Here is a 15,039-nt window from a genome sequence, read left to right as displayed (position 1 = left end):
GGTCGGTACATTTGGGATGGTTTGTGTAGTTTGTGGGCCTAGGTGTTCAAGGATGTCTAATTTTGCTAGACCCAGTTTTTCCAGGTTTTCCACCTTTTTACCTATTTGCTCAAGTTTGTCGTTTAGGGGAGCAATGAGGAGCTTCATAGCATCCATGATTTGGACCAGTATAGACTCCATATTAACTGCAGGTCCTGAATTAGGCACCGGTTGTACACTTCCATTAGATTGTTCTATGGGGGGTGTTGGTAAAATGATCTTCTTTCTTTTGCCCTTTTGTTTCATACATCCCCTAAAAGGAGCCTGTAGTTTCCTAATATGAGTGCGTCTGGTTCTACGATGGGCAGTGCCCTGGTTGGTTGTACTATTGTCGCTGCTATTGTTGGCTAGATCTATTGTATGCATAGTATCTGCGTTGTCGCAGGTAATCAATGATGCGCTAGGTGCAGTGCTAGGGCCCAGTTCCTCGGGTGGAGTAGCATCGATCTGTAGATTAGGGGTTAGGGACAGACGACTATCCCTATCTTGGGATATTGTGGGGGGTGTGGGAAGGTCTTCTGTGGGTGGGGGCACAGTTCCAGGAAGGCCTGTGTAAGATTGCATCAGAATGGAGTCGTTTGATAATGCTGTCATGTTGATGTTATATACAGTGCTATCAACAAGTTGTGGTGTGCGGTGAATTAGACAAGCGCTAGGTGGTAGAGACAGTCGTCTCTCAGTGTTTTCGATGGCATTTGCTACCACTACGATTGTCTGTTGAAGCATGCGATCAATAGCAGTTAGCGTTGGTAACGGTGTTTTAGTTTGGGCAGTGGTCCTTGCAACAGAACGTGTGTTAATAGGCGTTTTTTTAACCATGTTCTTAGTGGTGGGTTTGGATGCAATTGGAGCCATTTGCAATGTGTATTAGATCACAAAAAGTGGTACCTTGGTGGTCACTGCGAAATTGGCCAGGGGGTAGTGCCCAGCCCAGTCTCCTCAGGCCTCTGAGGGCCACAGAGGGCCCGCCCTTTGCTCGGGCTTAGCCCTGGGCACGGCCCCGCGTGCGGTCCCGCGACGCGGGAAGGCCGGCCCCTTAAGCAGCGCCTCCGGGCGCCAAGCCTCTACGCGACTTCCGCTTGCGTCACGGAGGCTGCTGGGAGTTGAAGTCTCTACTCCCCCTGCTCAGCTGCAGGCCCGGTGGTGGAGGGCTGCAGCGGGGGGAGGAGACAACAGGCTGCAGGCGCGATGGAGGAGGCACTGGGTCCCCGTTCTGTGAGGCAGAGAAGTCACCTGGGTCCCTGGACGCTGACAGACAGGCTGGTGGATGGTCCGGCGAGCAGGTAGGCTCGCGTACTGAAGTGCTGTGACCGACACCCGCTCCCCAGCAAGGCCGGCCCCTTAAGCAGCGCCTCCGGGCGCCAAGCCTCTACGCGACTTCCGCTTGCGTCGCGGAGGCTGCTGGGAGTTGAAGTCTCTACTCCCCCTGCTCAGCTGCAGGCCCGGTGGTGGAGGGCTGCAGCGGGGGGAGGAGACAACAGGCTGCAGGCGCGATGGAGGAGGCACTGGGTCCCCGTTCTGTGAGGCAGAGAAGTCACCTGGGTCCCTGGACGCTGACAGACAGGCTGGTGGATGGTCCGGCGAGCAGGTAGGCTCGCGTACTGAAGTGCTGTGACCGACACCCGCTCCCCAGCAAGGCCGGCCCCTTAAGCAGCGCCTCCGGGCGCCAAGCCTCTACGCGACTTCCGCTTGCGTCGCGGAGGCTGCTGGGAGTTGAAGTCTCTACTCCCCCTGCTCAGCTGCAGGCCCGGTGGTGGAGGGCTGCAGCGGGGGGAGGAGACAACAGGCTGCAGGCGCGATGGAGGAGGCACTGGGTCCCCGTTCTGTGAGGCAGAGAAGTCACCTGGGTCCCTGGACGCTGACAGACAGGCTGGTGGATGGTCCGGCGAGCAGGTAGGCTCACGTACTGAAGTGCTCTTCAGAGCCACCGACTCAAAATGTTACCAGTCCCAATTGAAATTCGCTAGCACCTGCTACGTTTATCCAATGAGATGTGAAGTCATTGTCCTATGTGGATGATATTTCTCAGACAGATGTTTTATTGGATCATTTGACCAGGGTGAGCAACACCATTTTGGGGTTCGCCCCTGAGGGTTACAAATTCAACTTTAAAAAATCTAAAGTAGCTCACCTCAATGTCCTATTTTGGGGATACAAGTTATCAAGTGAAGGGAAAAGCCTGGCAGGTAACATTTTAGAAAAGTGTGTGCTATTCCAACCTCTAAAACCTCATTTCAGATCTTGCTGGGTTGGGGAGCCCGGTCCACCTCCCCCTCTCTACAGCCTTCTAGACTCCTGTTCCAGCTCCTCGTCCTAATTCAATGTGCTGGGTGTCTGTTGTGGTTACTTTAGCACTGGAATTCTGTAGCAAAATTTTACCAACTCTCTCGCTGAGGTGCTCACTATCGTACACTTGCGTCTTGGTGCACTTGATGTACCCTGGGAAGACCCTCCTGAACTTCCATTTTACCTTTCAGAGTTGAAATTAGGCTCTTTGTGGTCAGGTCCGGTGGCCCTCACCTTCTCTGAGGGGGGCTGTCCTCTGCTACGCACAGTCCAGTTTTCTTGAGGTTATCTGCACTCCTCTCGCACTTGAGGAGGGTGACCCACAGAGCAGTACCTCATCTCGGACTCCAGCAAGTGACACCCTTAATATTTCTGCTTTATGAGGTCCCAGTATCAAGAGCTGAGTTGCGCTATCCCAAACGTGGGTAGCGGCACCGGATGCACACAGAAAAGAAAATTTCCAGCGAGGTTTCCTTGCTAACGCGTTCCCATTTGTCGAACCTCATCCTTTTTACTTTTTATTACTCACCTCCCACCGAACGGACCACAGTTTGTTCTTATGGTCCCAGACATTTCAGCTCTTTTACTTAATTATACAGGTACTTGCACATAGTGTTGTTTGACTTTCATTCACACCAGATAACAATAAGGGGTTAAACGTGTACTTTATTCATTTGTTTAGACCGGGTGAATCTCAGATTTCATTAACCAGATTCATGATTAAGAGATAAATTTTGGATTTTTGAAATGTATTGTTTTGCATCATGTATACTAGGTGGCGTATTAAAACATGTGTATCATTTTTTTCTGTCAACAGTAAAGTTTAATCCCCTGATGAAGGGCCCAGCGCCCGAAATGCATTGGGAATTCATGGGGAAGCTTTTGAATCAATAAGAAATGAAGATTGATGTATAAATTTCATCATGTGAATACAACATTTTGAATGAAGATAAAATTTGATTCGCTATAAAATAAATTCAAACGCACAATCAACCTCGCTGGAAATTTTCTTTTCTGTGTGCATCCGGTGCCGCTACCCACGTTTGGGATAGCGCAACTCAGCATTGTAACTTGGTCCTACAGTCCCTAACGGATTACCGGATAGCACCAACCCAACGTCACAGACCATACTCTGAAGTTTTATACACCCAGGAGTGCGATTGTCCTAAAACCATACCAGTCCCAGTATCAAGAGCCATTGGCCCCTCCCCCACTCTACCACTGCTACGGCCCCCAGAAATATGGCTTCAGACAGGGACCTCCTGCAGACATCTTTTCTTCTTGAATGCTCACAGGAAACTGATTTACCTCAGCACATATGTCCTGTATCATACACCTAATAGGCCGCTGTTCCGTTAACATACTGAGCTTCAGTGATCCCAGAACATCCCTGGCTAGAGAGTGTCTACTCTGGTGGAATTATAGAGAGACACGTGATTGTGACTGTCACTCCTTTAGGTTGCAACAGTCAAGAAGGACGCAGCAGGACAGACATGAGTGATACTCACAGGTACTCCCTCAGGTTGCAAGGGTGAAGAACGACACAGCAGGACTCACGTGAGTGATACTCACCGGTACTCCTTCAGGCTGCGAGAGTGAAGAACGATGCAGCAGGACTCACGTGAGTGATACTCACCGGTACTCCTTCAGGCTGCGAGAGTGAAGAACGATGCAGCAGGACTCACGTGAGTGATACTCACAGGTACTCCCTCAGGCTGCGAGGGTGAAGAACGACACAGCAGGACTCACGTGAGTGATACTCACCGGTACTCCTTCAGGCTGCGAGAGTGAAGAACGATGCAGCAGGACTCACGTGAGTGATACTCACAGGTACTCCTTCAGGCTGCGAGAGTGAAGAACGATGCAGCAGGACTCACGTGAGTGATACTCACAGGTACTCCTTCCGGCTGTGAGAGTGAAGAACGATGCAGTAGGATTCACGTGAGTGATACTCACCGGTACTCCTTCAGGCTGCGAGGGTGAAGAACGATGCAGCAGGACTCACGTGAGTGATACTCACTGGTACTCATTCAGGCTGTGGGAGTGAAGAGCGATGTAGCAGGACTCACGTGAGTGATACTCACCGGTACTCCTTCAGGCTGTGAGAGTGAAGAACGATGCAGCAGGATTCACGTGAGTGATACTCACAGGCACTCCTTCCGGCTGTGAGAGTGAAGAACGATGCAGCAGGACTCACGTGAGTGATACTCACAGGTACTCCTTCCGGCTGTGAGAGTGAAGAGCGATGTAGCAGGACTCACGTGAGTGATACTCACAGGTACTCCTTCAGGCTGTGGGAGTGAAGAGCGATGCAGCAGGACTCACGTGAGTGATACTCACAGGTACTCCTTCCGGCTGTGAGAGTGAAGAACGATGCAGCAGGACTCACGTGAGTGATACTCACAGGTACTCCTTCAGGCTGTGAGAGTGAAGAACGATGCAGCAGGACTCACGTGAGTGATACTCACCGGTACTCCTTCAGGCTGTGGGAGTGAAGAGCGATGCAGCAGGACTCACGTGAGTGATACTCACAGGTACTCCTTCCGGCTGTGAGAGTGAAGAACGATGCAGCAGGACTCACGTGAGTGATACTCACCGGTACTCCTTCAGGCTGTGAGAGTGAAGAGCGATGTAGCAGGACTCACGTGAGTGATACTCACCGGTACTCCTTCAGGCTGTGGGAGTGAAGAGCGATGCAGCAGGACTCACGTGAGTGATACTCACAGGTACTCCCTCAGGTTGCGAGAGTGAAGAACGATGCAGCAGGACTCACGTGAGTGATACTCACAGGTACTCCTTCCGGCTGTGAGAGTGTAGAACGATGCATTAGGACTCACGTGAGTGATACTCACCGGTACTCCTTCAGGCTGCGACAATGGAGAAGGACGTGGTTGAAGCTCACAATAGAAGTGCTGGTGAAACAGTTTCTGGACAGCAAGATGTGCTTGAGGTGCTGGTTGATCTGGAGAGCATCTGCGAGGTCCTTGGCGCAGGCGTCAGTGAGGTTATTATTGGCCAACCTGTAGGGGGAAGAGCCAACATGGGTAAATGCTCCGGCGGAGTGACAGGCGTTAACAAAGGAGTTTAGGCAGGACTAGCTGAGACCCTCAGGACATATTACACTCCGGTGGACTCCAGCAAAACAGACTGCGCCTGAGCCAGGAGCACCTGTGACCTCTCGCAGTGAGTACCACACTAGAGACCATTGCACCGCTGGACTCGGGTCATATATACTACACCAGAGACCATCGCACATGCGCACTCTGGCAATATATACTACACCAGAGACCATCGCACCGCTGGACTCAAGCAATATGAGACCATCGCACCACTGGACTCTGGTCATATATACTACACCAGAGACCATCGCACAAGTGCACTCTGGCAATATATACTACACCTGAGACCATCGCACCACTGCACTCAAGCAATATATACTACACCTGAGACCATCGCACCACTGCACTCAAGCAATATATACTACACCTGAGACCATCGCACCACTGCACTCAAGTAATATATACTACACCAGAGACTATCGCTCCTTTGGACTTTGGTAATAGATACTACACCAGAGACCATTGCACCTGTGGACTCTGGCAATATATACTACACCTGAGACCATCGCACCTGTGGACTCTGGTCATATATACTACACCAGAGACCATCGCACCACTGGACCCTGGTCATATATACTACACCAGAGACCATCGCACAAGTGCACTCTGGCAATATATACTACACCTGAGACCATCGCACCACTGCACTCAAGCAATATATACTACACCAGAGACCATTGCACCTGTGCACTCTGGCAATATATACTACACAAGAGACCATCGCACCTGTGGACTCTGGTCATAGATACTACACCAGAGACCATCGCACCTGTGGACTCTGGTAATAGATACTACACAAGAGACCATCGCACCTGTGGACTCTGGTCATAGATACTACACCAGAGACCATCGCACCTGTGGACTAGAAGCAATATATACTACCCCAGAGACCAACCCACCTTTGGACTCTGGTAATAGATACTACGCCTGACACCATCACACATGTTCACTCTGGTAATATATACTACACCTGACACCATTGCACCCGTGGACTCTGGTAATAGATACTACACCAGAGACCATCGCACCTCTTGACTCTGGTAATAGATACTACACCAGAGGCCATCGCACCTGTGCATTCTGGTCATAGATACTACATCAGAGACCATCGCACCTGTGGACTCTGGTAATAGATACTTCACCTGACACCATCACACCTGTGGACTCAGGTAATAGATACTACACCAGAGACCATCGCACCTTTGGGCTCTGGTAATAGATACTACACCAGTGACCATCGCACCTTTGGACTCTGGTAATAGATACTACACCAGAGACCATCGCACCTTTGGACACTGGTAATAGATACTACACCAGAGACCATCGCACATGCGCACTCTGGCAATATATACTACACCAGAGACCATCGCACCTGTGGACTCTGGTAATAGATACTACACCTGACACCATCACACCTGTGGGCTCTGGTAATAGATACTACACCAGAGACCATCGCACCGTTGGACTCTGGTAATAGATACTACACCAGAGACCATCGCACCTTTGGACACTGGTAATAGATACTACACCAGAGACCATCGCACATGCGCACTCTGGCAATATATACTACACCAGAGACCATCGCACCTTTGGACTCTGGTAATAGATACTACACCAGAGACCATCGCACCTGTGCACTCTGGTAATAGATACTACACCTGACACCATCACACCTGTGGACTCTGGTAATAGATACTACACCAGAGACCATCGCTCCTTTGGACTTTGGTAATAGATACTACACCAGAGACCATCACACCTGTGCACTCTGGTAATATATACTACACCTGACACCATTGCACCCGTGGACTCTGGTAATAGATACTACACCAGAGACCATCGCACCTTTGGACTCTGGTAATAGATACTACACCAGAGACCATCGCACCTGTGCACTCTGGTCATAGATACTACACCAGAGACTATCGCACCTGTGCATTCTGGTCATAGATACTACACCAGAGACTATCGCACCTGTGCATTCTGGTCATAGATACTACACCAGAGACCATCGCACCTGTGGACTCTGGTCATAGATACTACACCAGAGACCATCGCACCTGTGGACTCTGGTAATAGATACTACACCAGAGACCATCGCACCTGTGGACTCTGGTAATAGATACTACACCAGAGACCATCGCACCACTGGACTCTGGTCATAGATACTACACCAGAGACCATCGCACCTGTGGACTCTGGTAATAGATACTACACCAGAGACCATCGCACCTGTGCACTCTGGTCATAGATACTACACCAGAGACTATCGCACCTGTGCATTCTGGTCATAGATACTACACCAGAGACTATCGCACCTGTGCATTCTGGTCATAGATACTACACCAGAGACCATCGCACCTGTGGACTCTGGTCATAGATACTACACCAGAGACCATCGCACCTGTGGACTCTGGTAATAGATACTACACCAGAGACCATCACACCTTTGGACTCTGGTAATAGATACTACACCAGAGACCATCGCACCTGTGGACTCTGGTAATAGATACTACACCAGAGACCATCGCACCTGTGGACTCTGGTAATAGATACTACACCAGAGACCATCGCACCACTGGACTCTGGTCATAGATACTACACCAGAGACCATCGCACCTGTGGACTCTGGTAATAGATACTACACCAGAGACCATCGCACCTGTGCACTCTGGTCATAGATACTACACCAGAGACTATCGCACCTGTGCATTCTGGTCATAGATACTACACCAGAGACTATCGCACCTGTGCATTCTGGTCATAGATACTACACCAGAGACCATCGCACCTGTGGACTCTGGTCATAGATACTACACCAGAGACCATCGCACCTGTGGACTCTGGTAATAGATACTACACCAGAGACCATCGCACCTTTGGACTCTGGTAATAGATACTACACCAGAGACCATCGCACCACTGGACTCTGGTAATAGATACTACACCAGAGACCATCGCACCTGTGGACTCTGGTAATAGATACTACACCAGAGACCATCGCACCACTGGACTCTGGTCATAGATACTACACCAGAGACCATCGCACCTGTGGACTCTGGTAATAGATACTACACCAGAGACCATCGCACCACTGGACTCTGGTCATAGATACTACACCAGAGACCATCGCACCTGTGGACTCTGGTAATAGATACTACACCAGACCACTTGTGGGACACCCCCGCGCCGCACGGCCACCAGCTGCTGCGTGTGCCCCATCGCCTTGCCCTCTGCCTCGCTGCCTGCCTCGTTGCCGGCTGACGCCGCTGCCGTCTGTTTTGTTCTGTTTTTGAAAATCATTTGTGCCTGTTCTCTCAGTATTTTCCTCCCGTGTTAGCGTCTTGTTTAGCATTTGAGCCGTCTGTTTTGTTCTGTTTTTGTAAATCATTTGTGCTTGTTTTCTCAGTATTTTCTCCCCGTGTCAGTGTCTTGTTTAGCATTTGTGCCTGTTGTATTTTGGTCACTTTTGCCCGTATTCTCGTTCTCCTTCCTGTCTGCCCGCCTACCTCGCCGCCCTCCGCCTTCCCTCCCCGCTCCCCGCTTCCCGCCACCACCGCTGACCACGCCCCTTTTTCCCTTCTGTTCCCTCCCCGCTCCCGCCTCCCAGCTGCCCCGCCCACCCGCGCACTTCGCCTTAAATGGCGACCGTGCGAACGCGCAGCGGTCACGCGCAGCGGGCGCGCCGATTGTGCGCCGAAGGCGCGCCAAAGGTAAGCCCGTCTACGCCCGTCCGCGCCTGGACCGCGCCCAGTGCCAGAACCCCTGGACCCCGAAGACCCCGACCGACCCGCAGGACGTACTCAGCCGCCACCCTCAGCGCACTCAACACCGGCCGACGCCCAGAGTGCCACCAAGCCACACCACGACGCACCCACGGACCCTTCAGCTGCCACGCCTGCAAGTTCACCTGCATCCGGACCTGCCTCGCACCAGCACCCGCCAAGTCGAACACCAGCAGCACCCACCTCAAGTGCATCCTGCTCAACACCCGCTCCGTCCACAGACACGCCATCGAACTCTGGAACCTCCTAGACACCACTGCCCCGGACGTTGCCTTCCTTACGGAGACCTGGATGAACGCCTCTTCAGCTCCCGACATCGCCATCGCTATCCCAGAGGGCTACAAGATCGTCCGGAGGGACCGCAACGCCAACCAGATGGGAGGAGGCATCGCCATCATCCACAGGAACACCATCCGTCTCACGACCAGCACCGACAACACCCTGACCAGCGCCGAACACCTGCATTTCCAGATTCACACCGACCCGAACACCACCCTCAGAGGCACCCTGATCTACCGACCTCCGGGACCACGCACCCAATTCAGCGAGGACATCGCCGACTTCGTCAGCCCGCACGCCCTCCCCTCCGCTGACTACATCCTCCTGGGGGACCTGAACTTCCACCTGGAGAACAACAACGACCGCAACACCAGCACCCTGCTCGACAACCTCGCCAATCTTGGACTCAAGCAGCTGGTGTCCACCCCCACCCACCTCGCCGGACACACACTCGACGCAGTCTTCTCCTCCAGCACAGACATCGACTTCAGCCACGCCACAGAGCTTCAATGGACGGACCACAGCTGCGTTCACTTCACCTTCAAGAGAACGACGACCCACCACCACCAGCATCAGGCCGCCCGCAGAAGCTGGAACAAGATCACAGCAGACCAGCTCGCCGCTTCCCTGAGCCAGCACCCTCCCGCCAACTCAGCGAACCCCAGCCAGGCCGCCGACAACCTCACGAAGTGGATCAACAACTGCGCGGACGAACTCGCCCCGCTGAGAACCCCGCCCAGCAGATCCGGCAGCAAGAAAGCCCCGTGGTTCACCGACGAACTCAAGAGCTCCAAGAAGAACTGCCGAGCCCTCGAGAAAGTCTGGAGAAGGGAACCTACACCAGACAACAGGACCACCTTCAAGCTGGCCACCCGGAAGCACCACCAGCTGATCTGCGCCGCCAAGAAAACTGCTTTCAAGGACCGGCTGGACAACAACGCACACAACTGCAAAGAACTCTTCAACATCGTGAAAGAGCTATTCAACCCCAGCGCAGGAAACAACGACATCACCCCATCGCAAGACCTCTGCAACTCCCTCGCTTCATACTTCCACAACAAGATCGCGGACATACACAACAGCTTCAACAACCAACCAACGAACACCAAGACCGAACAGCCACCCCCCACCACCACCCTCCACGCCTGGACCCCGATCAGCACCGAAGACACCATCCGCACGATGAACTCCATCCACTCCGGATCACCGACTGACCCCTGCCCTCACCACATCTTCAACAAGGCTGACGCTGTCATCGCACCCCACCTGCGAGACATCATCAACACATCCTTCGACACCGCCACCTTCCCTGAGAGCTGGAAGCACGCCGAACTCAGCGCTCTTCTCAAGAAACCCACAGCGGACCCCACCGAACTCAAGAACTACCGCCCCATCTCGCTCCTCCCGTTTCCAGCCAAAGTCATCGAGAAGACCGTCAACAAGCAGATGGCCGCCTTCCTCGAGACGAATGGATCCCTCGACCCCTCACAGTCCGGCTTCCGAGCCAATCACAGCACCGAGACCGCCCTCATCGCCGCCACCGATGACATCCGAGTCCTGATGGACAACGGAGAAACAGCGGCCCTCATCCTCCTAGACCTCTCCGCGGCATTCGACACTGTCTGCCACCGCACCCTAGTACAGCGCCTCAGCAACGTCGGAATCCAGGACAAGGCGCTGGAATGGATCATCTCCTTCCTCGACGGAAGAACACAGAGAGTCCGTCTATCACCGTACAAGTCAGAGGCCACCGAAGTCATCTGCGGCGTCCCTCAAGGATCCTCTCTGAGCCCCACCCTCTTCAACGTCTACATGAGCCCCCTCGCGGCCATCGCACGCCAGCACAACCTCAACATAATCTCCTACGCCGACGACACCCAGCTGATCCTCTCCCTGACCAACGACCCCGCCGCCGCCAGAGCCAACCTGCACGAAGGGATGAAAGAGGTAGCCGAGTGGATGACGACCAGCCGCCTGAAACTGAACTCGGACAAGACGGAGGTCCTCATCCTGGGCTCCTCACCCTCCGCCTGGGACGACTCCTGGTGGCCTCCCGCCCTGGGCACCGCACCCAAACCGACAGACCATGCGCGCAACCTGGGCTTCATCCTGGACTCCTCCCTCTCCATGACCAGGCAAGTCAACAACGTCTCATCGGCATGCTTCAACGTCCTTCGCATGCTACGGAAGATCTTCTGGTGGATCCCCACCGAGACCAGGAAGACCGTCACCCAGGCCCTCGTCACCAGCCGACTGGACTACGGCAACGCCCTCTACGCCGGTACCACCGCCAAGCTCCAGAAGAGACTCCAGCGGATCCAGAACGCCTCAGCCAGACTCATCCTCGACATCCCACGAACCAGCCACATCTCCGGACATCTGAGAGACCTTCACTGGCTCCCCGTCAACAAAAGAATCACCTTCCGCCTCCTCACCCACGCACACAAAGCCCTACACGACCAAGGCCCGAGCTACCTCAACAGCCGAGTCAACTTCTACGCTCCCAAACGCCACCTCCGATCAGCCAACCACGCCCTCGCCGACGTCCCCCGCATCCGAAGAGCGACTACAGGAGGAAGGTCCTTCTCCTACCTGGCCGCCAAGACCTGGAACTCCCTCCCGACCGACCTGCGCCTGACCCGAGACCACCTCTCCTTCAGGAAGAAGCTGAAGACCTGGCTGTTCGAGCAGTAGCGGCACCCCCCCCCCCCCCCCCCAGCGCCTTGAGACCCTACGGGTATGTAGCGCGCTCTATAAATGTCTTTGATTGATTGATTGAGAGACCATCGCACCTGTGGACTCTGGTAATAGATACTACACCAGAGACCATCGCACATGGGCACTCTGTAATAGATACTACACCAGAGACCATCGCACCTGTGGACTCTGGTAATAGATACTACACCAGAGACCATCCCACCTGTGGACTCTGGTAATAGATACTACACCAGAGACCATCGCACCACTGGACTCTGGTAATAGATACTACACCAGAGACCATCGCACCTTTGGACACTGGTAATAGGTACTACACCAGAGACCATCGCACCTGTGCACTCTGGTCATAGATACTACACCAGAGACTATCGCACCTGTGTATTCTGGTCATAGATACTACACCAGAGACTATCGCACCTGTGCATTCTGGTCATAGATACTACACCAGAGACCATCGCACCTGTGGACTCTGGTCTACACCAGAGACCATCGCACCTGTGGACTCTGGTAATAGATACTACACCAGAGACCATCGCACCTGTGGACTCTGGTAATAGATACTACACCAGAGACCATCGCACCACTGGACTCTGGTCATAGATACTACACCAGAGACCATCGCACCTGTGGACTCTGGTAATAGATACTACACCAGAGACCATCGCACCTGTGGACTCTGGTAATAGATACTACACCAGAGACCATCGCACATGGGAACTCTGTAATAGATACTACACCAGAGACCATCGCACCTGTGGACTCTGGTAATAGATACTACACCAGAGACCATCGCACCTGTGGACTCTGGTAATAGATACTACACCAGAGACCATCGCACATGGGCACTCTGTAATAGATACTACACCAGAGACCATCGCACATGGGCACTCTGTAATAGATACTACTGGACAGTAGTTTACAGTACTGAACTGACAGCCAGAGGAAGGCTGCACATACCTCTACAGTACTGAACTGACAGTCAACATAGCGCTGTATGATACTTACACCAGCTTCTGTATCCGACACTCAGAGGTCTTCAAGGCGCTGGAGAGAAGCTTAGCTCCCTGGTCCCCCAGGTTTAAACCTTCCAGCCTGAGGAGAGAGAAGACAAGGTGTGAGCAAGGGGCCCCTCAAAGAGTGTCAGTGAGCACAAGACAAAATAGTGAAACCGAGAGGCGCAGAGGTATGTGAAGCATTAGGGAGGGGTGGGGCAAGGACTGTCAATGAGGTGGGGCAGGGGTAAGGGCTAGTACTGCCCAGAAGGGGTAGGGGAGGGAAAGGAATGCCAAAGGCCAGAATGGGTTGTGAACAAGGGTGAATATACTGAACGCTCAAGTCTGGAAAGTTCTTAGCACGAAAACTGGTTAGCACAGTTGATGACATCAGAGGAAATAATGTCAAGCAATCTTTGACATCAATGACAGCACAGGAAGTGACATAACATACATGCACTGAATCTCACTAAGATAGACACAGGTGAGCCGTACCCTCAGGGGTTCAAGCACCTCCTCCTATCGCCCATCCCAGGGTGGCACCCCCTTCATACCTGGGCTCGGTCCACCTCACACTAATCACGATAACATCGATCAGTGCTATGACTTGCAGTCATGCATGTAGGGCAGGTCACAAACCAGGAGCAAATCATTGCTTCGCAGAGTCATAAGCTGGTTGTCATCAGTAAAAGTCATCACTGACCGCACCTTCCAACAGGTACCCTTAGGGGTCAGGCACCGCGGCTTCTAGGCTTCCCTTGCTACCGAATGTCTGGCCTTTGTGGCCCCGTGGCCATGCCTGGGCGGCGAGTGCTGTGTCCGCACTCCGTCTAACCTGGCCCTCTGCGTTAATAATATGTTAATGTTAATAAGACTTATTGAGTGCACGAATACCCGGGGGTGTCTTGGTGCTATTGACTGCCGCAATTCCTCTTAATTACTCAGTTCTGGAAAAGTCAAGTTTCCAGCTTTTTATTAAAAATGGTGAGTGCCCTCAGCGCCTCTGCCACGAGGCACCCCAGGACACAGTTCACTGTCCGCCTTGAGTTAAACTCCTCCTGGGTACTCTGACTGCCCTTAGTGCCTCTGCCATGAGACATCCCGAGGACACAGTGTGGGCACTTCTCTCTGGTGGCTTACCGCCTGTCGTACTGTGTTACTACTGGAATGGTACTGCCTCTGCCTTCCCCTGGCCGCCCCTTAGCGTGGCTGCAACGCCCACGCTTGGGTTGGGTGTGGGTGGAGGGGACAATGATCACAACATACAGTGGCCGCTTGCTGTCGCTAACTTATTTGAGCTGCGTAGCAGCCATGCATACATCTTTACACCTTGGCTGTGGCCCGTGCTCCCTGACACTGGGGCCCCCGGGGTGAATTAGGCACGGTTCCCTAAGGGCCAGGATCTACCTTCCTGGACAGCCATCAACTGTTTGGGTTTTTCGGAGCGCTCCGTCTGTGGTGGGACGGTCTTCGGACACCTCTATGATTGCCAGTCACTGTTTCGTACTCTGCTATGCTATGGTATGCTATGCTGTGCTATACTATGCTGTGCTATGCTATGTGGACTTCTAAAGCACATGGCTACCCCAGGCTTTGAATCGCTGGGCCACCTGCAGTGTTGCACTTGAGGTGCTGTAGCTGGCATCTCAATTCTACCTGCAGTGTTTTCCAAAGTTTAGGAATGAGATGTGTGAAGGATCTGCCACCCCCATCTGGTTCTGTGAATTTGGGGCACGTTCAGGGTTTGGGCCGTTGAGGTTTTTTATGCCCTACCGGGGATATAGGGTGTCAAATGTGCCCTGATCAAGGAGGGTCTTTCAG

General features: G+C 53.0%; 1 protein-coding gene across 1 annotated transcript in view; it reads right to left on the bottom strand.

Moving 5' to 3' along the window:
• LOC147725812 (NACHT, LRR and PYD domains-containing protein 3-like) overlaps positions 1–15,039 on the bottom strand; it is a 280,887-nt gene that overhangs the window by 99,670 nt on the left and 166,178 nt on the right. The window contains exons 6-7 of the mRNA XM_086959989.1: positions 13,232–13,318; positions 5,178–5,345 (exon numbers count right to left, since the gene is read on the bottom strand). Coding sequence (XP_086816115.1) covers positions 5,178–5,345; positions 13,232–13,318 — 255 coding nt within the window. The remainder of the gene's footprint in view (positions 1–5,177; positions 5,346–13,231; positions 13,319–15,039) is intronic.

Source organism: Lissotriton vulgaris, chromosome 3_1 (assembly GCF_964263255.1).
Source record: "Lissotriton vulgaris chromosome 3_1, aLisVul1.2, whole genome shotgun sequence".
NCBI lineage: Eukaryota > Metazoa > Chordata > Amphibia > Caudata > Salamandridae > Lissotriton > Lissotriton vulgaris.
The sequence above is the reverse complement of the archived record's forward strand: the minus strand, read 5'-3'. Positions and strand labels throughout refer to the sequence as shown.